Source organism: Bufo gargarizans, chromosome 2, assembly GCF_014858855.1.
Source record: "Bufo gargarizans isolate SCDJY-AF-19 chromosome 2, ASM1485885v1, whole genome shotgun sequence".
NCBI lineage: Eukaryota > Metazoa > Chordata > Amphibia > Anura > Bufonidae > Bufo > Bufo gargarizans.
The window spans coordinates 59379265-59405941 of record NC_058081.1 but is presented as its reverse complement, the minus strand read 5'-3'; the positions used below and the strand labels follow the sequence as shown (position 1 = coordinate 59405941).

At 45.1% G+C, this 26677-nt stretch overlaps 1 protein-coding gene across 4 annotated transcripts in view; it reads left to right on the top strand.

Annotated features, from left to right (window-relative positions):
• LOC122929407 (inositol polyphosphate-5-phosphatase A-like) overlaps positions 1-26677 on the top strand; it is an 83037-nt gene that overhangs the window by 11949 nt on the left and 44411 nt on the right. For all 4 annotated transcript variants that reach the window (XM_044282958.1, XM_044282961.1, XM_044282959.1 and 1 more), the window contains one exon: positions 5954-6041. In XM_044282958.1, coding sequence (XP_044138893.1) covers positions 5954-6041 — 88 coding nt within the window. The remainder of the gene's footprint in view (positions 1-5953; positions 6042-26677) is intronic.

Below are 26677 nucleotides of genomic sequence, written 5' to 3'. Positions count from 1 at the left end.
TCTGTATCCGATTTTGTGCTTATTAATTTGCTTCTAACATCCATACCTGTACCTGCTGTTCGCATGTTTTTAATTTATGTCATTAATCCCTTTGGCTGACGGTGCCGGCCATCCCCTGTCCGCCTGTATAAAGCGCAAGTCTGCGTGATGACGTATACAGCGGCCTGAGGAAGCGCGATCCCACGCGCGAAACGGCCGTCGCCGCTCGCAACATTGTGTCCGCCCCTGGATCCTTTATGTGTTGTCTTCTAAGGAAGCCCGAACAAAGTAGCAACTATTACTCCGGCGAGTGCCGCAACTCTGTTATTTTCCCTCTTCTCATCGTGAACCACAGTCTGAAACTCTGTGTCGCTGAGCACCACACAGCGGAGCATATTATACCACATTTACGGTTATTCTATTACTGATGGCCATACCAGTGGAAGCAGTGCCGCCGTGTTACCCTCTCTTCACATATGTTACAGATCCTTGTGATGTCCCGCTGCTCCCAGTACAGATTCTTGTGGTGCCCTGCTGCTCCCAGTACAGATCCTTGTGGTCCCCTTCTGCACCCAGTACAGATCCTAGTGGTGCCCTGCTGCTCCCAGTACAGATCCTAGTGGTGCCCTGCTACTCCCAGTACAGATCCTTGTGGTGCCCTGCTGCTCCCAGTACAGATCCTTGTGGTCCCCTTCTGCACCCAGTACAGATCCTTGTGGTGCCCTGCTGCACCCAGTACAGATCCTTGTGGTGCCCTGCTGCTCCCAGTACAGATCCTTGTGGTGCCCTGCTGCTCCCAGTACAGATCCTTGTGGTCCCCTTCTGCACCCAGTACAGATCCTTGTGGTGCCCTGCTGCACCCAGTACAGATCCTTGTGGTGCCCTGCTGCTCCCAGTACAGATCCTTGTGGTGCCCTGCTGCTCCCAGTACAGATCCTTGTGGTGTCCTGCTGCACCCAGTACAGATGCATGTGCTGCCTTGCTGCACCCAGTACAGATCCCAGATCCTTGTGGTGCCCTGCTGCACCCAGTACAGATCCTTGTGGTGTCCTGCTGCACCCAGTACAGATGCATGTGCTGCCCCTCTGCACCCAGTACAGATCCTTGTGGTGTCCTGCTGCACCCAGTACAGATGCATGTGCTGCCCCTCTGCACCCAGTACAGATCCTTGTGGTGTCCTGCTGCACCCAGTACAGATGCATGTGCTGCCCCTCTGCACCCAGTACAGATCCTTGTGGTGTCCTGCTGCACCCAGTACAGATGCATGTGCTGCCCCTCTGCACCCAGTACAATTGCGGACAAGATTAGGCATTTTCTATTAAGTGCAAAATGCGGAACGCACATCGCCGATCTCTGTGTTTCGCGGATCCGCAAAACACACACGGACGTGTGAATGGACCCTTAGACAGCAGCACTGTGCTGTCTGAGTGTGAGCTGCAGGGAGAAAGTCCCACCTCTCCAGCTGAAGAAGTTGATTTTTACCTTCATTTTTTTCAATCCCCGTTGGCTCAGGAGTGAGAGGGGGCGTGGCCTAATCAGATCAGGGGAGTGGGGGCGGGGTTTTAAGTCTTTTGAGGGTGGACACATTGTGGCAGGGGGCCTGGGCTCCTTCCTGCAAGAGTGACGCCCCTCTGGACACCTTTATTGGCTCATTTGCATACCTAATAAACTGGATTTTCAGAGGATAAAAAACATCTTATGCTGGAACAAAGGCACATCTGGAAATAAGGTACTAAGTGCTATTAGGCCATGGCTATACTACAATAGCGGTTATCCTTGTGACCAGGAAAACTTTCAAGCGCTACAAAGAAACTGGCTCACATGCGGACCGCCCCAGGAAGGGAAGACCAAAATGTCAACGTTTTGGTCCCCGAGCCACTTATTTATCACTTTTGCCTTATGGCGCCGGTGCTCCATCGTGCTGGAAAATGCATTGTTCTTCACCAAACTGTTGTTGGATTGTTGGAAGAAGTTGCTGTTGGAGGGTGTTTTGGTACCATTCTTTATTCATGGCTGTGTTTTTGGGCAAAATTGTGAAAATATGTCATATTTTAGCACTTGTTGGCCCTTTTGCCTTCACTCTGCGATCCAGCTCACCCCAAACCATCTCGATTAGGTTCAGGTCCGGGAACCAGGCATGTAGAGTCCATCCGTTCACCTTTTTTGCGTCGCATAAAGACACGGTGGTTGGAACCAAAGATTTCAAATTTGGACTCATCAGACCAAAGCACAGATTTCCACTGGTCTAATGTCCATTCCTTGTGTTCTTTAGCCCAAACAAGTCTCTTCTGCTTGTTGCCTGTCCTTAGCAGTGGTTTCCTAGCAGATATTCTACCATGTGTGTCTCCTCTTAAGGCCTCATGCACACGGACGTTTTTTTTCACGGTCCGCAAAACGGGGTTCCGTTGGTCCGTGATCCGTGACCGTTTTTCCGTCCGTGGGTCTTCCTTGATTTTTGGAGGATCCACGGACATGAAAAAAAAGTCATTTTGGTGTCCGCCTGGCCGTGCGGAGCCAAACGGATCCGTCCTGAATTACAATGCAAGTCAATGGGGACGGATCCGTTTGATGTTGACACAATATGGTGCCATTTCAAACGGATCCGTCCCCATTGACTTTCAATGTAAAGTCTGGAGTTCTGTTATACCATCGGATTGGAGTTTTCTCCAATCCGATGGTATATTTTAACTTGTAGCGTCCCCATCACCATGGGAACGCCTCTATGTTAGAATATACTGTCGGATATGAGCTACATCGTGAAACTCATTTACGACAGTATATTCTAACACAGAGGCGTTCCCATGGTGATGGAGACGCTTCAGGTTAGAATATACAAAAAAACTGTGTACATGACTGTCCCCTGCTGCCTGGCAGGTGCTGCCAGGCAGCAGGGGGCAGACCCCCCCCCCCTGTTTTTAACTCATTGGTGGCCAGTGGGCCCCCCCTCCCCTGTTGTTAACTCGTTGGTGGCCAGTGTGCGCACCCCCCTCCCTCCCTCCCTCTATTGTAATAATAGCATTGGGGCCAGTGTGCGCGCCCCCCCAACCCCCCCCCCCTCCCTCCCTCTATTGTAATAATAGCATTGGGGCCAGTGTGCGCGCCCCCCCAACCCCCCCCCCCTCCCTCCCTCTATTGTAATAATAGCATTGGGGCCAGTGTGCCCCCCCCCCCCCCCCGATCATCGGTGGCAGCGGAGTAGAAGATTCATACTTACCTGGCTGCTGGCTGCTGCGATCTCTGTGTCCGGCCGGGAGCTCCTCCTACTGGTAAGTGACAGGTCTGTGCGGCGCATTGCTGTCACTTACCAGTAGGAGGAGCTCCCGGCCGGACGCAGACATCGCAGCAGCCAGCAGCCAGGTAAGTATGAAAATCTTCTACTCCGCTGCCACCGATGATGATTACAATAGAGGGAGGGAGGGGGGGGGGGGGGGTTGGGGGGGTGCGCACACTGGCCCCAATGTGTTAAAACAATAGAGGGAGGGAGGGGGGGTTGGGGGGGCGCGCGCACACTGGCCCCAATGTATTAAAACAATAGAGGGAGGGAGGGGGCGCGCGCACACTGGCCCCAATGTATTAAAACAATAGAGGGAGGGAGGGAGGGGGGTGCGCACACTGGCCACCAACGAGTTAACAACAGGGGAGGGGGGGGGCCGCACAATGATATTCAAACTGGGGAGGGGGGGTCTGCCCCCTGCTGCCTGGCAGCCCTGATCTCTTACAGGGGGATATGATGGGGTTAATTGTACTATCATATCCCCCTGTAAGAGATCGGGTGCTGCCAGGCAGCAGGGGGCAGTCTTGTACACAGTTTGTAGTGTATTCTAACTAGAAGCGTCCCATCACCATGGGAACGCCTCTGTGTTAGAATATACTGTCGGATCTGAGTTTTCACGAAGTGAAAACTCAGCTCTGAAAAAGCTTTTATGCAGACGGATCTTCGGATCCGTCTGTATGAAAGTAACCTACGGCCACGGATCACGGACACGGATGCCAATCTTGTGTGCATCCGTGTTCTTTCACGGACCCATTGACTTGAATGGGCCCGTGAACCGTTGGCCGTGAAAAAAATAGGACAGGTCATATTTTTTTCACGGCCAGGAAACACGGCTCACGGATGCGGCTGCCAAACGGTGCATTTTCCGATTTTTCCACGGACCCATTGAAAGTCAATGGGTCCGTGAAAAAAAACGGAAAACGGCACAACGGCCACGGATGCACACAACGGTCGTGTGCATGAGGCCTAACAGTTGTTCTAGAGATGTGTCTGCTGCTAGAACTCTGTGTGGCATTGACCTGGTCTCTAATCTGAGCTGCTGTTAACCTGCGATTTCTGAGGCTGGTGACTCGGATGAACTTATCCTCCACAGCAGAGGGGACTCTTGGTCTTCCTTTCCTGGGGCGGTCCGCATGTGAGCCAGTTTCTTTGTAGCGCTTGATGGTTTTTGTGACTGCACTTGGGGACACTTTCAAAGTTTTCCCAATTTTTCGGACTGACTGACCTTCATTTCTTAAAGTAATGATGGCCACTCGTTTTTCTTTACTTAGCTGCTTTTTTCTTGCCATAATACAAATTCTAACAGTCTATTCAGTAGGACTATCAGCTGTGTATCCACCTGACTTCTCCACAACACAACTGATGGTCCCAACCCCATTTATAAGGCAAGAAATCCCACTTATTAAACCTGACAGGGCACACCTGTGAAGTGAAAACCATTTCAGGTGACTACCTCTTGAAGCTCATCAAGAGAATGCCAAGAGTGTGCAAAGCAGTAATCAAAGCAAAAGGTGGCTACTTTGAAGAACCTAGAATATGACATATTTTCAGTTGTTTCACACTTTTTTGTTATGTATATAATTCCACATATGTTAATTCATAGTTTTGATGCCTTCAGTGTGAATCTACAATTTTCATAGACATGAACATAAAGAAAACTCTTTGAATGAGAAGGTGTGTCCAAACTTTTGGTCTGTACTGTGTATATATATATATACACAGAACGGGGGGAATTTACAGCTTCCACTGAGTGCAATGGTATCTATAAATTTCTATGCACTGAGCTCCCTCTAGTGGCGGCTGCAGGCAGACAGTTTTCCCACATATTTGAAGGGAAGCAGAGAGTTTAGAGCTGTATGAGGGAGATATATCAATGCGTTAATGCCAGTTGTGTGGTGGGGAATATACATTGAGAAATATGGTGTTCAGAAGGAGCACCATATTTATGAAGCATCTGTTCCACTTTCTCCTACACAAAGTGGAGTGCAACTTTTTTAATAAAAAAAAAAAAAAATCCTCCACTTAATGAATAAAAAAAAAACTTACATTTGTCAGAAATCTCGGCATAATAAAGAGGACCTTTCGCCGGTCCTGACCATATATCTCACCTTTTTTCTTACTGTAACGCTCTCCGTTGCGATTGGCCAGCTAATAGCCAGGGAGCTGTAGACGCCCCTTGGGAAACGTGGCCGTCTTCTACTCCCTGTAACAATAGTATAGATTTACATACAGGGCGGAAAACCAGAACGGGGGGCACAGCTGGGGAATGGAGCAGCCCACAGGAAACAACAACAAAAAAAAAGAGCGATATCACATGTCATCAGTATGGCCTGCCCTACAAGGGTCCTCTTTAAGTTTTGTTTTGGGGCCCTATGAAATCTGTGCACTCTCCTGCCGGACACACAGCTCACATGGTGCAGCAGTATTAGCTCCATTATAAATGATTTTATAATTATAAAATAAAAAAATATTATATTAAATTATAATTACAATGAACTGGATCTTAATAATAATATTGTTGGAGCCTACACCACGTTTCGCCATGGGGCCCTATGCTTTCTGTGTATGTCCCTGTGTGACTAATCGAAGTTCTATGTGCCCCATATTACCGCTATTATCTAGTATATTATCTCTGCTACAGTGATTGTATCACCTTTATTGGGTGTGTAAAGATTGTACTAACGATGGCTGACTTCACAGGAGGCTGATTCACAGTGAAGAGATGTCCCAGTATGACTGTGTCCAGGCCTTCATAGACAAAGACTTCACAAAGTCGGAGAGCTTCACAGTGAGTAAACCATTGTTAACCTAGACACCTTTGCCTAAAAATCTGATGACTGCTGCCTATAAGTGTCCCCCCCCCCCCCCATTGTCAACCTAGACACTAGTCCTGGGTAGTACAGTAAAGAGGTCCTCCACCTAAAAATCCATGGCAGATGAGAACTGGCATGCTGTGACTGCTACCAAGAAATCAGCATTTTATATACCGTCACTAGAGTGCACGTTATACACTGCTTTGAAAAATTCAAAAAGTACACAATTTAACAAAGTTATGGCCACAGGAAGACAAGAGGAAAAAATTACATTAAAAACGCCAATTTTAATATGACTGTTGTGGGGGTTTTTTAAATACCACTACCTCCCCTAAAATATGTGATTTAATACATGTATGACTCCTATAAAAAAAATATAAAAATTCAAAAACTGCAAAATTTAACAAAGTTATGGCCACTGGAAGACAAGAGGAAAAAATTACTTTTAAGACATTTAAGTCAAAATTAACATAACCCCCCCCCCCCAATTTTTTTTAAAATATTTGGTTACAGTAGCTCTACCGTCCCGAATCCACAGAATAGGTGCACTCTCCGCGGCATACCCTCTGCCGATATGCCCATTCTATATGTTTTTTTTATTTTATATATTTAAAAAATCTGTACATTTGTGTATTTTTATTTAATTTTTTGAAGCATATTCTGATTTTATTCTGAATATGTATTGAATAAATATTTCCAGGTATATCTATATTGTATGTTTCCTTGCAACAACAGATATTTAAATGCCCTCCATACTGTTTATTGTCCAATTTTAATATGACTGTTCGGGGGTTAAATTGCTCAGAAAGAAAAAAAAAACAACTAAAGGAATTAAACAAAATTGACCCATGCAATACCGCTGATGACCACATGGTGGTGCACAGAGATTACTGTATATTTTCCACTTTTATAGTTTTTTTCCCTCTATACATGATTAAACTTGGGGTTGCCTCAAAGAATTGTACAAATTGCTCTATAAGGGAGACTAGAACTTCCACATCTTTTCTGCTACCACTTTGCTTGTAGATAGGGATCCCACTTTCCTTGAAAAAAACTGAAGTTATTTCTATATCCGTTTCTAGGAAGGCTGGGTGGCCCTGGAAAACAAGACCTTGTTTTATCTCTCTTATGAGTCACCCAGCTTTTCTACTATCCTGATCTGAATGGAAAACCCCTGCTCCCATAATGCTAATCAGAAAGCTGGGCAGTAAGCTCTGTGCAAGCTGCAGTGCAGGCCATATTGGTTATCATCCAGCTTTCCCAGCTATACATCGTACACAACTGAACAGAACTTGAAATAACTTACGGTATATTAATGGGAGTTTTTGCTTTTAGGAATAAATGATCTTTAATAACTGGGTGGGAGCAGCCCAGCACGATGCGGGAAGCTTAACAGTTTACTGGAGATTAATTTATTGCATTCAATAGGAGCTGTCTACATTTGTATGCAGTGTGCACCACTAGGGGAAGCTGGCAGAATGTTTTCAAATATTCACTTTACTTTTTTTGTTACAAATCCAAGAGAAACAAAATACCTCCATATGAAGTGAAAGCCCTGAAGAAGTACAGTAAGGCCATATGGTTACCTGAAATAGAAATTCTAGGCTATTTGTAGCGTTCTCACCTGGTGAAGTAGGCCCACTAAGCAGTAGAGCAGATCTTGAAGCAGGATAGAGAGGTGGCACCGTTTTCACATGGCTGTAGTGCTAGTGTAGCTGAAGGGCCAATGTAGCAGTGCTGGTGACTTGGTGTAGCAGAGCTGAGGGTCAATGTAGCGCAACTGAACTGAGGAGCCAAGCAACAGATGGATTCAGGGCTGATATAGTAGGGTTGAACTGAGGACCTGTTGTCACGGCTGCGGATGGGGAAAACCCTCAGCCGTGCGGTATCAGCAGATGGAGTCGTTGCAAGGCCAGGACAGAGAATTAGGGAGCTGGTCACCTCCTACACATCCCTAATTCTGACCCTGTCTCCTATCCGTATGAGCCAACCCTGAAGGTAGGAGGGCTCATACTCCGGAACCTGATATTCCTGCTCGCCCTCAGGGTGGCCCTGGACTAGGAGCAGGGTAAGACGACCTGTTCCTCCTAGACACGGAGGAACAGGAGTCTCACTGGCCAAGCTACACCGAAAGGGGAAACACAAACAGACATATGGCATTGACAGGTAAGTGAGACTAGTACCACACTTACCTGCCACAGACACACAACCTGGAACCCACGTACAAGTGCTGTTATCCACAACCAACACCAAGGACACAGCACACAACAGACATCACACAGGAACCCAGTAAACCATATGCTGCAATAACACATAAACCATAAACTAACACCAGACATAACGTTTATGACCACCAGGGTGGCCCTCACTGGCAGATGGTAAATAACCAGGAGGATGTCTCCAGCAAGCATGGCTGAAGCACCCTCTCTGGCTACTGCCTAAAGCAGAGACTATATAGGGCCAAGTAGCCACACCCACAGTCAGACACACCCAGTGCACACACACACACACTAGGAAGGAAGTTAACCCTTCCAACACCAGGGAAGGGAAGACATCAACTTAAAGGAAGTCTTTCACCTAAAATGACCATTATACACCACAAACATCATGATATCCATTACATTCCCCATATTATAATCTTACCTTTCATATTGCTGTCCGTCGCCTATTCTCTCTTAAAAACGCTTTTATTCCATATGCTAATTAGGTTCTGAACCCCTCCCCTTTCACCCCTCTGGCCCGTCCTCGGTTCTTCAGATACCATCCTCCAGTCAATGACAAATCCGGCGCCTGCGCACTCCATTACCCACTAGGGCAGAGGCAGCAGAGCGTTTAATGCGCCGGCCCGTACATCCCGATATTTTGGCAGTTTACTTCCGCCTGCTAGATCGGGATGTACGGGCCGGCGCATGCGAATTAAACGCTCTGCTGCCTCTGCCCTAGTGAGTAATGGAGTGCGCAGGCGCCAGATTTGTCATTGACTGGAGGATGGTATCTGAAGAACCGAGGGCGGGCCAGAGGGGTGAAAGGGGAGGGGTTCAGAACCTAATTAGCATATGGAATAAAAGCGTTTTTAAGAGAGAATAGGCGACGGACAGCAATATGAAAGGTAAGATTATAATATGGGGAATGTAATGGATATCATGATGTTTGTGGTGTATAATGGTCATTTTAGGTGAAAGACTCCCTTTAAAGGGGAAGTGCACACAACACATATAACACCCCGTGCACACCGATAAAAGGCACACCTATGGGAGAGGTTGCCAGGTGCAACCGCATGCCTACTGCAGCAAGCTGACTAGCACCGCTCAGGCTGCTCTGCTGCCACATACCCAATGTTGCCAGTGGCAACCACAGGTGAGGCAACATACTATAGCCCTCACCTGTGATTGACAACAACACCAAGACCGCAGGCAACTGCATGCGGCCACAAGAGTCACGACCATGACCAAGGGTCGTGACACCTGTATAACAGAGCCGAACTGAAGACCTGTGTAGTAGAGATTACCTGTGGGCCTGTGTAGCAGAGCTGAACTCAGGGTCAATGCAGCAGAGTTGAACTGAAATCTAAGTAGCCGATTTGGGCCAGTGTAGCAGCCCAGCACTGTACTCTACTGTGATTTTGGGTGCTCACATGTTATGATTTTGTCAAATGTTTGCAAAAACGCAGTTTGTTTGTAGAAACCGAAGCCTACGGGTACTTTCACACTAGCGTTAAAGTTTTCCGGTATTGAGTTTGGTCATAGGGGCTAAATACCGGAAAAAACACATCAGTTTTGTCCTAATGAATTCTAAATGGAAAGCAATCCGTTCAGTATGCATCAGGGTGTCTTCCGTTTCGTCCCTTTTACTGCATTTGGCCGGAGAAAATACAGCAGCATGCTGCAGAATTTTCTCGGGCCAAAAATCCGGAACACTTGCTGGATTGCCAAAGGCAAAAAAATATACAATGCAACAGCACTCTGCAAACCAAATAAAGTACAATAATGCCAAAATAATAGAAAGTATTCTGGTGCTAATGCTATGCTAATAAATTTGAGATGCTTGGCAAATCATTTTGTACAAAATTATTTGGGCCCGTCTGCCAAACGTCAAGGCGATCTCAATAAGACGGGAACCTAACACTAAATTCCACATTACCTGGTGCTATGCTGGCCTCCATCACATTCAGGGAATGCAGGTTCCACATGCTGAATTGCTGGATCCGGCATTCATTTCCATTGAAATGTATTAATGCCGGATCCGGTACCAAGTTTTCAGGAAATGGCCGCAGTGACGGATCCGGTTTTCCAGCTTGAGCATGTGCACACCTTTAAAAATGTGAAGAAAAAAAGGATAATTTTTATCGGATGACTCTGGAGAGACGGATCTGGTATTTTAATGCATTTTTCAGATGGATCCAGAAACAAATGATATCCGTTTGCCTGCCGGATCCTCACAACGCTAGTGTGAAAGTACCCTAAAAGCAAAAATAACTGTATTGTGAGAATAGCACCATAGCATGCAACACCATATTACCACTGGATGTTAGTAATATGAATGACATATAGTCGGAGTTGGGTGGGCCTTATGGAAGCACACAGCACTAATCATAAGAGAAGTGCTGACATTTTGTGGAGTTGTGTGATAACAGTATAATAATTGGAAAAGCATAGTTCTGTCTAGCATTGGTCTATTTAGGGTTTATAATTGGCTCTACCAATTTCTCCAAACCAAAAAAATATATAAATTGTGAGGGGAAAAATTGAGCTGCGCAAAACCAATGATGACCACTAGGTGCTGCATGGAGACCATTTACCTGTCACCAATTTTGCCCTATGAAGTGAACATGTAGAAATTCTCTATTTCTTAACATTTAGTAAATTGGTCTATTGGAGAGATGGGAGCTGTGAACTATTCTGCCAGTCTCTGTGAGTCCGGTATTTGTAGGGAGAAGTTACCATCATTTTCAGAGGGGCAGTACTGTTTATGTCTACACTGGGAAGAGACGCTATACTTGTCCTATGTTTGATGACGCTATTTTATAGGCATAATGCAGAGAGCAGGCGGATAGTTAAATGAATAGATGACATCAGCCAGGGCCGAGGTTAGGGAGATGGGGGACTCGGCAATTGCCAATGGCCCCCATCTTCAAAGGGGTCCCCAACACTCCCCAAACTTGTCACTGTTGTTCAGCTGCTCTTCCCTTAGTACAGGAAGCTGAACAACTCCGACCGGCTGAGTGAGTCCAACACTGCTGGTACGCTTACCCTTCAGGCTCTCCGCCGCACCATTCACCATCAGAAGGCACACAATGCCTTGATGCTAGATGGTGCCAGGGCCCAGAACAGTGGTTCCCAGAGATGAAGAGGAGCCAGAGGTATAAGTATATGCAGGAGCCTAGCTTGGGGTCTTGTTTTTTTCCCTGGTTTAGGGTCTGATTAATTTATGGGGACTGGATGTAGGGTCTGACTGAGTCTGAATAAATTTAGAGTTATGGTTTGGGGTCTGATTAATTTAAGGATCCGTTCTTGGGTTTGATTAATATAAGAATTTGGTCTGGGTTCGGATTAATATAGGGATCAGGTCTGGGTTCTGATTTAATTTAGGGATCTGGTCTGGGGTCTGAATAATATAGGGATCAGGTCTGGTGTCTGATTAATATAGGGATCATGTCTGGTGTCTGATTAATATAGGGATCAGGTCTGGGGTCTGATTAATATATGGATCAGGTCTGGGGTCTGAATAATATAGGGATCGGGTCTGGGCTCTGATTAATATAAGGATTTGCTCTGGGCTCTGATTAACATAAGGATCTGGTCCGGGCTCTGATTAATATAAGGATCTGGTCTGGGCTCTGATTAACATAGGGATCTGGTCTGGTGTCTGATTAATATAGGGGTCCGGTCTGGTGTCTGATTAATATAGGGATCAGGTATGGGTCTGGGGTCTGATTAATATAGGAATTTATTCTGGGGTCTATTCTTATTAATGTAGGAATATGTCCTGGGGTCTGATTACAAAGGATCTGGTCTAGGGTCTAAATAAATTTAGTGTCCAGCTTGGTATCTGATTAATTTAAGGGATCAGATTAATTTAAGTATCTGGTCTGGGGTCTGTTTTTTAAAGGCAATCTGTCACCAGCAACCTTCCTATCTAATTGCTTGCATAGTGTGGGGATTCGCTCTGGTAGGCAGGTTAGCGGACACAGTATAGAGGCAAAGGACCAGGTTGTAAATCACTCTTCAGTGTTTATTCACACTTATAGCATAACACAACAGTGCTTGTTCACACACAGAAAAACAAAATAAAGTTCACCTGGTATCCTGGGTGTCAGTTCACACCCAACTGAATGCTCAGCCTCAGAAAGTCCACTTGCAGGCTTTAGGGCGGCCTGCTCGCCTGAGACACAGTCTTTACACCTCAGCACAGAGATCTCCAGAGCTCCACTGTCAGAGGGAGGTAATCCACACCACCTGACAGTGCTGGCAGTTTTTTATAAGCCTGCCAAGACCCGGCCTGGAACGTGGGGAGTAGTCACCCACCCAGCACTTTGACTACTCCCAGTAAGAGCCGTCCCGGATCAGCTATACTAAATAGCTAGGTGTCAAACAGCAACTTCTGCTGACACATGAAAACTGGCTCTTACTCTACCGAGGCCAGGAACCTCGGTGACACATACCTTCCGTCAACTACGGAACCTTGCGCCTTCCTACAATAGACACATAGCTGTGCTTCACCTCATTAAAATGCAGTTTTTATTTTGTTGAACCGATTCTTTGCTCCCAAGTTATGATTCCTATCCCTAATAGGCAAATTAGGCCTTTGGTGCAAAGAGGGCATCGCTTTTATTGCACCCAAACTCCACCCCTTTCTGTGACCGGTCCCTCCCTGGCTGCTTTGATTGACAAGATAAGGCAGGGGCAAAGCAGCCAAGGAGAGGCTGGCCACAAAAAGTAGTGGAGCTTGGGTACAACAAGAGTAATGGTGATGTCTTTATTGCACCAGGGACCTAATTCACTTATTATGAAAACATATAACTCGGGAACGAGTTTTAATCAGGTGAACCACAGCTATGTATCTATTCAAGAGGTCTTGAATGCAGTATTAATTTAAGGGGTCTGTTATTGAGGTCTGAATTACATTAGAGGGTCTTATTTCATTTAGGAGCCATGTCTGACTCTAGGTTTGTTTTGTTATCGAGGATGAGAATGGTCTACAGGAGTGAGGGACCAAAGACGTCTGTGTAGCAAACTCTGTAGTCGTTTGGAGAAGTCACCATGGTGGCCTTGGCTGTATGGAGAAGAAAAGACAAGTGAATGACTGCAATGAGAGAAGACATCACTAGATTTAATGGTTACGTATTTTGACTGTGATTGCGCCTGATCACTACTGTATTCTCTAGTATAGTCTGTAGTGTGGTAATACTCTGAATAAAGCCTAACTTAGTGATTGACGGGGGTGCTTTTTGACAATCTACCCTGGGTTTTTTCTCATCTGAACCACAATGCCAGAATGTGGAGGAAACTTGAATACTCAGGGTAAACCATGTGAACATAGAGAACATACAAGCTATGCAAAATTTTAATTGACTGAATGTGACTGTGTTGTTGGTACAATATTTCAGTTTTTTGGGCCAAATTTGTAATTTTGCCAAGGAAAACACTTTATCTAAAACTGGCTCTGACAACTTCCCTAAGCCTGCATCAGCCAGGTCAGGAGCAGTGTGGCGTGCTGCCAGTGCACAGCACAGGCAGCTATGTATAGGAGTTGCACAGACTCTATAGCAGCAAAATTGCATAGTTGCCAACTGTCCCGAATTTGCAAGGAATGTTCCTGATTTTCAAAGACAGTCTTGGCAAATTCTGGCTGTCCCGGGCTGAAAACAAGTGGGGCTGGCGATATCCCTGCCCATACGTGGGAGTTTCTGGGCAGATTTGGGGCATTCCCAGGGGCAGGGTTTTGGAAGGCCCCCATTTTAAGAACCTAAACGTTGGTAAGTATGAAATGGTAGGAAAGTTGGAATGAAGTTTATTTAGGAAATTCGTATGACATACAGCGGCTCACCCCTGTTGCGTATGGGTAGGTGCTCACCCTCAGGTCCTACCCTCAGGACCCAGATGAGATAGTGGAAAATAAGAGAAATGAGGGGGCACACTCAAGAGGGATCACTGGATAAAGTGTAGATAATTGTGTTTATTAATATTTTAAGAACATACCCTTAAAAACATTAAAATATACGTAAGAAAACAAAAAGTGCAAAATTTCACTGGTAATAATAATAATAATCTCAGTGAGAGTTCTTTCCACAGGGGTGTAGAATCTAACGTCACAGGCCTTAATCCTACACCCCTGTGGAAAGAACTCTCACTGAGATTATTATTATTATTACCAGTGAAATTTTGCACTTTTTGTTTTCTTACGTATATTTTAATGTTTTTAAGGGTATGTTCTTAAAATATTAATAAACACAATTATCTACACTTTATCCAGTGATCCCTCTTGAGTGTGCCCCCTCATTTCTCTTATTTAGGAAATTGTTTAATTTTGCATTTAGGAAGCAAATAAACACTATGCAATGTGCTTCTCCCAGTGCTTTATCCAGCTCCTTCAGAAATCCAATCTCTCATCACACTTTTGGGTGTGAAAGTTGTGGCATTCTGAACTGGAATGGGACATTAATGAGGGTATACAGCTCACCCTGGGTGATATGAAGCAGAGGTGTTCACAATGTCCTTATCGGCTCCAGGTTTTATCATTACTAACCTGATAAGGAAATCTGGCCTCAGGGCCTTTTATCTACAGGGTAATGAGAATGTTGGACAGATTACGGGATTTAGCAGTAAGGTGAGATCTGGTACAAATGTCACCTGGAAGAGCGTCATTGTGTCACGAGTAAAAGGAGACCAAACCAAAGGTGTAATTTGAAGCTCCTGGGCTCTGGTGCAGAACCTGCAACAGGCCTCAACCACCATGTGCCATTCATATGTGGCAGGAGGGTGTCAGCACCAGGGGCCAGGGAGACTGCTACCGCTGTACTGCTGGAGCAGAGCCTCTGGATCAAACCAAAAACACACAGACTTATGTGGTACAGTCAAAAGAAAGGTAATACTACTGATCCTAGTCAAACACTGGCTTCCAAGTTCTATCACATATAAGGCTAGTTTCACACTAGCGCTAGACATCTCCGGCAGGCCGTTCCGGCATGGAGCAACCTGCCAGAGATGTTTGGATCCGGCATTGCCGGAAGCTGCCCGATACCTGCCATAGCTATGGCAGGTATCAGGTAGCATCCAGCCATGTTGGCTCCAAACATCTCCAGCAGGTTGCTCCCTGCTGGAACAGCCTGCCGGAGATGTCTAGCGCTAGTGTGAAACTAGCCTAACAGATCATCCATGGTTCCCCAGCAGTAGGTCAACCTGTGATCAGCTCAAAGGGGAGATTTATCAAAACTAGGACAGGGAAAAAGTGGAGAAGTTGCCCATAGACAGCAATCAGATTACTTCTGTGGGGCCTTATGGCACCTCCATACATCCCCAGTTTCATAAGTAGTCATATGGATCCAAAAAATGTGGATGCCGTAATTGATGTTGTATTATGGAATATTGCTTCCAAGGGAGAATAAGCCTTTAAGATGGTACTATGAGGAGCACAGTTGCCAACAAAACTTGGGAAATGTAAGCGTCACCCCAGAAATGTCCAAGAAACACCCAAAAACTGCCCATCTTGGGGTAAATTTGGACAAATCCTTCTTCAGCCCTGCCCCCTTACTGCCTATTTCCCAGGATTGTTGACTGCTATGCATATGAGACCTAAATCTTCACTTATCTCCAAATATATATGATCGTTGTCTGGTCCGATGACTGGGACCCCCACCGATTCCGAGAACAGGATTTTCATACCTCTGTCCTGATGGAGCGTCAGGTCAATCACACACCCTACGTCTCCATTCCTTCTCTATGGACTGACGGAAATAGCCACATACAGAGTCCTGTCTTTGCCAGTCCCTTAGAAAATGAATAAAGTGGCAGGGCGCATGCACGATCTGCCGCTCGATCAGGACGGGGGCATGGAAATGCAGTTCTCAGGTTTGGTGAGAGCCCTCGTTGCCAGACACCCACCAATCAATTAACTATCTCTTATGCAGTGGATAGGGGGATAACCTGACGTTACCAGAACACCCTGTTACGGGTGAAAAACAGTGTTTTTATTACAAAAAGGTTTTTGGTGCAGTTTTTTCTGTAAAACCGGCAGCACCAGTTATTAGCTGAAATTCTACAGTAAATATGAAATGCAGGGCAGACAAGTGTTATTTTTCCTAGCAGTGCTTTTTCTAATTGGTGAAATTTTTTTGTCTCTGGCTTTTTTTTTGTTTAAAGAAGAATTTAGTGGGGGGTTTTTCAGGCATTTTTTCAACCCCCTTTTTTATAGGGGAATAAACAATGCCATCCACATATTTATTTATTTTTTTAAAGTCACACCAAAAATTCAGTATGTCATTATTTTTATTTTTTTGGTAAAAAGAAAAAACTCAAACAATATTTGTGGGAGTAGGGTTTTTCTTCCAAGAACAGCGCCACATCTGCCCACAGGTTGTGTATGGAATGGCAGTTCTCCCCCATGCACTTAATTGGAGCTGAGCTACGATACCAGGCACAACGGTGGACGTGTGTGGCGTAATATTGGCCGTGTTTAGTGAATCAAACTCCACAAAGGGAAGATTCGATTCGCCACAAAGCTGAATTTCCTCGTGCTTCGTGGTAGCGAGTTGATTTTCCCTAAATAGCGGTACATTTAAAAAAAAATCATACTTACCTCATCCGTTTGAGCACAAAGAGCTGGCGGCCACCATTTTGATTGAAGATCTCGCACGAAATCTCATGCGTGGTAGCGTATGTCGCCACGCTGGCTGACGTCATGACGGGCTGCATGAGATTTTGCGCTAGATCTTCAATCAAGATGGCGGCGACCGGCTCTTTGCGATCAAATGGATGAGGTAAGTATAATTATATACATTTTTGCACTGTAATATCAATGTCAGATGCTGCGATCAGCTATGAATGCGGCATCTAAGGGGTACAATGATGGCGGGCGGCGCAATCATCGCGATTCATTACAAAACAATTTTTTTTGTAAAATTCGGTGAAGCAGCCAAATCGAATTTTTGAATACTTTGCTCATCACTAGCCGTGTTTTTGGGGTGTAATATGTTGAGCCTTTTCCTCCCATTTCAGGTACATACATCAGTGTCCACCGACATCGTACGACGGGATTAATGAGCATTAGATAAATGAATTGACCCATTTGATTATAAATGCAAATCAATAGTTTGTTTTACTGTACGAGGCTCCATGTAATGGATCACGAATGAACAAAAACTCATTAGGAAGTGTGCGGCGGGCATTGTGAAGAAGACGGGGCGACCAGCGGTATAAATGAGATCATTGTTTAAGTTATAAGAAAAATCAATATATTGCATTGGAAAGACACAGAGCTCCTCATAAATTAGCAGAAGCGCGCTGTGCCGGGGGACGCATGACTGTGTGCTTCCCAGCTTAGTTTCAGCTACTCAATCTACCCGCTTGGCCACATAAGGCTGCGCACAGTGCTCGATGTGCTGTTTTATGGTCGAGGGCATAGCTACCATGGACGCAGGGGAAGCGGCTGGTACGGGGCCCAAACTCAGAAAGGGGCCCGGGAGGAGGAAAAATTGATTTCTTTTCAGGACCTAGGGAGCGGTGAGTATAGGGCTCCTAGTCCTAACACTGGTATTACCCACCGCTCCTTGGTCTTCTTCTCTCGACGCCAGCGCTGCACTAAGTCCTGGCAGCGCACAGTTTCAGGACAGGATGTAGTGTGCGTAGGAGCGCGCTATGACCTGATGCTGTGCGATGTCAGGTCACAGTGCAGTATGTGCCTAGACACAGCGGTGCACGAACAGCAGAGGCTCCCACAGGAGGAGGAGAGAGTTTTTTTTGTGTTAGGTCCAGCCTAAGGTCTGAATTAAGGGGGCTGAAGGGGGGGGGGGGGGGTCTGTTCAAAAAGTTGTTGTGGGGCCCAGTCAGTTCTAGTCAGGCCACCAGGTATGCCTTTAGTCAACAGGATATTTTCTACAACAAAAACACAACATATCCCAACTTGCTAGAATAATTTAGGTTTTGTCACAAAATAGTACCTCCAATGTTGTGTTTTTCTAAAGGTATTTTGCATCTTTTGGGAGGGGGGGGGGGGGTTACCTCCCCCTCCCCCCCTCCTTGGGCAGGCCTGCAATAGGAAGTCTACATACCTGCCTCCCGATGCTGGACTCTGGCTCCTTCTTTCCGCGGCCTCAGTTGCTCCACTACCAAACTCCCTCACCTTCCCCAACCCCTTTATGTTTCAAATGCTTTATTGAATATATATATTCGTCATCATATAAGCATTTTGAGTAGCAATCACTCTTAGAATAACAAATGTATTATGGTCATACATTAAGTATAGAGATAGTACAACAAAAACAAAAACGTACATCAGTGGAGAATCTAGCGGCAATCAGCAGCTCGAGATATAAGAGGCAACAACCTAATAAAAAAACACAGGTAGACATATGGCATAAATCTGTTCCAAAATAGTGCTATAGAGACACATGAAACATCACAGTGTTAGACTACGTTGCACATTGGCGGAGTAGGCCGAGGTAGTCCAAGGCTCCCATAACTTCTCAAAAGCCTCGAAAGTATCCGCCCTAATTGCTGAGAGTCTTTCATAGAGTAAGATCCTATTGACTCTGTCTAAGACTGCCTGGAAGCTTAATGTACTCGACTTCCATTTAAACGCTACGTGAATTCTGGCAGCCATTAGGATGTATTGCGACAGTTTAAATTTAGCGAAGGGTAGTTCAGAAGGTTTGTCTCCTAAGAGGCAGGAGGTGGGTGTAATTTGGTAAGGGCATCCCAAAATTGTAGTGAGTAGTCTCCCAATTTTGGACCAGAATTGCTGAACAAGTGGACACGTCCACCAAATGTGGTATACTGTACCATCCTCGGTGCACCCCCTAAAGCAGAGAGGCGACACATCCGGATATATACGATGTAATCGATAAGGAACTAGATGAGTTCTGTGGAGAATCTTTACAGAAGTCTCCGCTAATGTGGTCTGCCACGAAGTCTTTGTCAGCGTCTGGGAGCGAGAGAACCATTTGGACAATGAACAGTCTAACTGTGTATCTCTATCCCATTCTAACATATATGGGAGTCGAACTCCTTCGGGTGAAAGGTCCAGCATGCTGTATAGTCTAGATAATAATCCCTGCCTATACAGAGAGAAGTTCACAAATCGCTCAAAGGGGGCAAAATCTAAAATCTGGTCAGCAATCTGTAGTGAGTGAAGAAATGAAAAGACCTGATTGGCCCTGAATGATTCACTACCAGGGAGGCCAAATTTGTCTCTAAAATCACTCAGGGCAATCAGTCTTCCCCTGACCAAGAATCTGTGTAGACTTGTGCAGTTATTATCAATCCACCACTTAAAATTAGAGGACTTCAGTCCTGGGGAAAAGGCAGGATTACCAATCAGGTGTAAAAGTGGAGAAAGTTTAGATTGCAACGAATACTTAAATCTGACTGATCTCCATAATAGGAGGGCCTGATATGATAATGGCGAGTTAGAGCGAACCTTCTTCGGAATGGGAAGTGTAGACCAGAGTAGAGCCCTCCACGACCAAGGAGAGAAGAGCGACTGTTCCATCGAGACCCATATTGGATGAGTTTCAGGTTTTGTATGTGTCAGAAAGAGCTGGGCCAATCTAGCGGCTCTGTAGTATTTAAAAAAATCGGGAACTGAAAGGCCTCCCTGAGTTTTGTGCCGACACATTGTAGCCCGAGCTATACGGGCACGCTTGTTACCCCATATGAATTTCAGCACATCTCTCTGTAAGTCGTGGAGATCCCCACTCGGGACCGGTAACGGTATTGACCGGAATAAATATAAAAGCCTAGATAACACCACCATCCGGACTATATGTATCCTGCCTATCCAGGATATCGGCAATGTGCTCCAAGTCTTAAGGTCTGCTCTAATAGCCCGGTACATAGGGACATAGTTCATTTTATACATTAGGTGCGGAAGAGTGGGAACAATTGTGCCTAAATATGGTATATGACTCGGTTGGTAGTGGAACTGAAAGTTTTTTAAGAGAGTTGATTTTAGGGGGTACGGAGTATTGCATAACATAAGTTCGGATTTTTGATGATTTATCCGGAGTCCGGAGGCCCTAGAGAAGTTGTCTAAAAGTCGTAGTAGGTTTGGTAGGGAGACAAGGGGGTTAGTTATAGAAAGGAGGAGGTCGTCGGCGAATAGGCTCAGCTTGTATTCCTTATCTGCAACCTTAACACCCGTCACATTCTGGTCTTCTCTAATGGATATGGCTAGGGGTTCCATAGCCAGGGCAAAAAGTGCTGGAGACAAGGGACACCCCTGGCGTGTACCTCTAAGAATCTGGATCGGGGCAGGATTTAGGGACGGTAGTTTAAGATATGCTACTGGATTCGAATATAAAGCCCTAACCGCTTGTACAAATGGGCCCTCAATACCCATAGACCGGAGAACTGAGTGCAAGTAATCCCACGTGACAGAATCAAAGGCCTTCTCTATATCAAGGGCCAAAACAGCTAATGGTGTATTACCTTTGTTTGCCACTTGAATCAGATTGAGGATTTTGCGGATATTATCAGGGGCTTCCCTACCTGGGATAAACCCTACCTGATCTCTACCAATAATATTTGGGAGTAGACAATTGAGTCTCCGAGCAAGTATAGACGTGAGAATCTTGGTGTCCAAATTCAGCAAGGAAATTGGTCTATAGTTGGAGGGAGATAAGTGATCTTTCTTGGGTTTTGGGATTACCGTTATGTTAGCAACCAAAAAATCAGGGTGCGGAGTATTACCTTGCATTACATGGTTGCAATATTTGGTGATATGCGGCGTTAGGATGGGAGTGAATTTTTTATAATAAAGGGCAGATAGCCCATCCGATCCTGGGGCTTTACCTAGTTTCAACAATTTGATGGAGAATTCTACTTCTTCATTAACTACTGGTCTGTTTAGGTTTCCCACCGCCTCCGGAGAGACCCGTGGCAATCCAACAGAGGCTAGGAAGTCACTAAGGTTCTGGTTCTGGATACCGCTAGGTTTAGCATACAATTTTTGGTAAAATGCATGGAAGGTCTGATAGATGGTCTCGGGGTTGGAGGATATTTGGCCAGCCTGTGACCGAATCTGAAATACCTGATTAATGGTTTGCTTTGCCTTAAGTTGTCGGGCCAGCATTTTGTCAGGTTTGTTGGCGAACCTATAGTAGTAGGATTCAGTCCATCTTAGTGCCTTCTCTGTTCGATCCGTGAGGATCATGTTTATTTGGAGCTTGGTACTGTTAATTTCTCTAATTAAATATAACGAGGGCACCCTCTGGTGTGCTCTTACCAATCTGCTAAGCTTGGACTCAAGACTCAACAACGTCGCCTGCCTTTCCTTTTTCAGACGCGAAGCTTCCTTAATGAATTGACCCCTTATAAAGGCCTTGTGGGAAAGCCATGTTAGTACGGGGTCTACGTCGGGGTCAGAATTATCTAAAAAGAATTGTCTCAATTCATCTTGGATCCTATCCCTTATAGCAGGTCTGGTCAATAGTGACTCATTAAGTCTCCACGTAAACAATCTGCTGGTAGGGGTAGATGGGGTAACATCCGCTACAACCATATCATGGTCTGACCACGACATCACCTGGTGCCTGCAGTAAGCCAACTGTGGCAAGAGGGAGGAGGAGATCAGAATCATGTCAATGCGTGTATAAAGATGATGGGCGGGAGAATAGTAAGTATATCCTCTCTGAGTACCATTATATTCCCTCCAGGAATCTGCTAATGTAAGAGACATCATGACATTCGTAATCTGGCGGCCCAACGCAGCTGATCGTGGGGTTCTGAGCTGGGAGGATCGGTCCATTGAAGGATTCATTACAAAATTAAAATCCCCTGCCCAGATTATCTCATCATACCGTAGTGCTTCTATTAGCTGGTGCATGTGGCCAAAGAAAGCAATTGGATCTTCAGTAGGAGCATATACATTAATTAAACACATAGCTTTCCCTTTATACTCCCCTAACAAAATAACATATCGTCCCTCCTGGTCTATAAACTGGTCAGTAACCTGGAACGGAAATGAATTATGCAGCAAAGTAATCACTCCCCTACTTTTGGTACAGAAAGTGGAGGAGAAAAATCTTGAGTATTGAGGGTGAAAGTATTTGGGATGCGAAGAAGGGGTAAAATGTGTCTCTTGTATACATATGACATCAGGTTTATGCCTATGGTACATTGAGAGAGCCATTTTACGTTTACCTGGGGAGTTTAAGCCTCGAGCATTATGCGACAATAGTTTACACATTATCCCAACAATATATAGAGTAGCTCAACATAGCTGGCCGCCTACGCTGTAGTGGACCATCAAACATATGAAATAGATTCTCCAAGTGCACCTTAGAACTGAACAACAAAAACATATAAAACAGAGTTGTAAAGCAACAAAGATGGCTAGGCCTAATGTGGCCTGCAGTAACTCGTGAGCCTACTGCGAAAGTCAGGGGAACAATATCCATCCCTAACTCCACACGATAAGGCTCAGTATCGGAGGTCAGCATGACAGTCCGAATCGCTGGGACCCAAGCATATGTCCTGAGTCTTATTCAAGCAATGGGTCAAAAGCTGTACATCTCAGCATCGAGACATACAAAGAATGCAGCGTGTGGCCCTGTCGACACAAAAAAAAAAACATAACTGCACCTTCAATGGGCCGGCGACTTGGCACTGGTGGGCACCTGAGTCCAGACTCTGGCTGGACGCTGCGGTTTCGGGGGTACCGTCGATCTGTCCAGAGCATCCACCTTTAATCCGGCTTGACGAAGCTTCTCGATCCCCTCATCATTAAGCTGAAAAGAGAGGGCAAATGGGAACCCCCATCTGTAGCGTATTTGCGCTTGTTGTAGTGCCTGTGTAACCGGCTTCATCTCTCTGCGCTTTCGGAGCGTTGTGGGGGCCAGGTCCGCGTAGATGTGGACCTCCGGCGGGAGATCAGGTAGAGCCGCCATATTGCGCGTTGCAGTCAAGATCATGTCCCTCACCTCTGGATAGTGCAATTTTAAAACAACGTCCCGAGGTATATCGGGAGTACGTGGCTTCCCCAGGGCTCTATGGATACGATCCATCCGCAGTTGATTAGGCGGAGACTGAGGGAGTAGGGCCGGGAATAGCGCTCCTACCGTGCCCGATAGGTCCTGGAAGGACTCCGGTAAGCCCCTGATGCGCAAGTTCCCTCTCCTAGACCTGTTTTCCAGATCTTCTATCTTCGCTTCAAGAGCTTGTAGCTGGAGCGAGTGTGCGTCAATGTCTCTCCTGTCGGAGCCCATGGCGTCTGCCAGCTCGTCTGTTCTGGACTCTAGGTCCGAGACCCTATTGCCCAGGTCACCAATCTGGCGGGAGAATTCGGCAACCGCCTGAGACAGTTCAGTTTTAAATAGCGCAGCAATATTAGCATAGAGGTCCGCCTGACCCACTTGTGAGGAACCCGCATCCACAGGTGCTTCGTTTTCAATTGAAGACGCTGGACTCACCGGGTAAGCTGCGCCGTCGGCCATGATGGATTGCCTCGTGGTCCGGAAAATTTCCGGTATGGTTTGTGATGCAGCCGGGGTTCCCGGTATTTTCGGTCCCCTCTTGCCTCGGCAGGCCTTCTGCGACCCTTGCATGTTCACTCAGGGCTTGTGGAGACGATTGAACGTCGCTAATGACGGGTAAATGCCAGCGGTCGGAGCGGAGCTCACAGAGACATGTCTGCTCCGCAAGCCTCGCGCATGCGCCCCCTCCCCAACCCCTTTAAGGTAACTAAGGTAACCTAAAACGTACTAACATCATGTAATTAAAGCGGCTCTGTCACCAGGATTAATCCTATTAAACCAGACAAACTGCCTGGTAGGGCAGTGTTTTTATGCTGTATGCTGGTTTAATAAGGTTGATCCTAGTAACAGAGCCTCTTTAAAGGCTAGGATATTTAGATGGATGTTATGTCCTCAAGACATCAATATTAGATCTGCAGGGGTCTGACCCCCCCGTACCCCCAGCAACAGGCGGTTTTGCATTAGCTCTGGCGCTGGAACTATACAACTCCATTGAAGTGAATGGGAGCAGCTCTGTAGTTCCAAGCCCCGTCCACTAGACAATGAACGGCGCTATTTGATTTCTGACACTGACTTCTGGCACCAGTCCTACTCTGAAACAGCGAGGTGCGGGGTATCAGATCCACAATGGTCAGATATTGATGGCCTATCCTGAGCATAGACCATCAATGGGAAAGGAGTGGACAACCCCTTTAATGTGCAGCCCTGTATAACATAGTACTAGCGTTGTGGGATTATACAGCTGTGTATTTGGAACCACAGTATGCAAAGAATGTATTAAAGGGAATGTCTGCTATTGACATTTTGTTTACTTTGAATAGGTAAAAATTCATGAGCTGACTTCTTCGTATTTTTCTAGTGATCGGAGCTCCATTTCTCTCATATAGATACTACTCTGGCTGCTTGCAGCCTCCACTAGAGGGAGCTGACTGAATACTGTGGCATTAATGGGTTCACTGTGTAATCATTGTGCAATATGCTCATAAGCTCCCTCTAGTGGTGACTGCAGGCATCCAGAATCTTGTCATTTATCTCTATGACTCTGCAGAAAATATTGAGCTTGTATAGAAATGGATCTTTGGCCAATATTAAGAAATTAATCAGCGCAGAAAGTTGAATATTTTCTTCAAGCTTGTATCCATATCTAATCGGATCCTGATTTTCTTGTAGTAAAGGCACGGGCTTGTAGTGTCCCACCGCTATCACACCGTAAATACGGGATCAGCAACCTCCAGCATTCCAGCTGTTCTGAAACGACAACTTCCACAATGCTCTCTCTTAATTTCTGAGGGATTTTAGAGGAACAGTCAAACATGTACAGTCGTGGCCAAAAGTTTTGAGAATTACATAAATATTGGAAATTGGAAAAGTTGCTGCTTAAGTTTTTATAATAGCAATTTGCATATACTCCAGAATGTTATGAAGAGTGATCAGATGAATTGCATAGTCCTTCTTTGCCATGAAAATGAACTTTTTTTTTTTTTTTTTTTTTATTGGGAAAACTTCAAAACATTTACAGTAAAAAAAAGAAAAGTTTTTACAATCTCTCAATTCTTAGTGACCCAACTAATTATATATAAATATGATTATAAATATATTCAGCTAATCTTTTCATAGCGTTTAGAAAACCCTCCCCTCCCTCCCCCCCAATTTGTGGTGCGTCAAAGTAGGACCCCTGTACATAATACAACCTGACCTCAGCTAATCAGTCCTCCAACCACTCCATATCCTACTCCACTGGTACTCAATTTCCCTCCGTCTGTATATTATTTTCTCGTAGTTCTTTACCTTATCAATTAAGTTTGTCCATGTATTTATATCTGGAATGGATCGGGCAAACCAGGTCCGACTGATCAGAACTCTAGCCAACATCAGTATTCTACTCAGGAAGATCTTTTGATACTTATGATTTTTTAGTTTGGAAAGATCATTAAGAACAAATACTTGTGGTTCAAAAGGGATTCGAATCTTTAGTTTACACATAATACAATTATTGATACCATTCCAGTAATTTATAAGTTTTGGACAGGTCCATATCATATGGAGAAAGTCCGCTCCCACAGTGTCACATTTGGGACAATTGGACGTAACTCTTAACCCACATTTATTCATCCAAAAGGGAGTGATATATAATCTGTGACAAATATAGAATTGTATTAGAACATGGTTAAAGTTCTGGGACAATAAAGATAAATTCCCAAAAATATTCTCCCACCCATCTCCCTGTAAATTCGGACAGTCCACCTCCCAAAGTTTTTGTCCTGGTGAATGTATATCACTAAACCGTGCCTTAACTAATAACTTATATATATTTGAAATTTTTATTCTAGAAAGTGTGCCCCCTACCCAATCATTCAGAAAGGATAAATTATCTATATCCAACAGCCGCTTATCATCCAGGCTAGATAGTACAGATCGCAATTGAAAGTACCTAAACCATGAAAGATTTTTTATATTATGTGTCATTTCTATATAAGGTTTAATTTCTCTATTTTTAACTACCTGTGAAATATATAAAATTTTGTTCTTCTGCCAAAATTTGTCGGCTGCAATTTCATCCAGCCTTTGTAAATATAAATTGTGCCAAAGAGGCGTAAATGTGAGTGAACCCTTAACCTTCAACCATGTCCTAATTGTAGCCCACACTCTAAGGAGTAATTTTATAGTCTCTCTATAGCCTTGCTCATAACTCTTCAATAAACCAGATTCCAACAAGGTAAAGATGTTATTGTGAGCGTGACTAGTTACCAACTTCCCCAGCAGTGCGCTGTTCTCTGCTTCATAGCACATCAATAACTGGGCTGCAATAAAATACCCCTTAAAGTAGGGGAGATTTAAACCCCCGCAATCCACTGATTTATACAAATATTCCAACTTAATTCGCACTCGCTTTCTTCCCCATATTAGGTCATTTATTATTCTTTC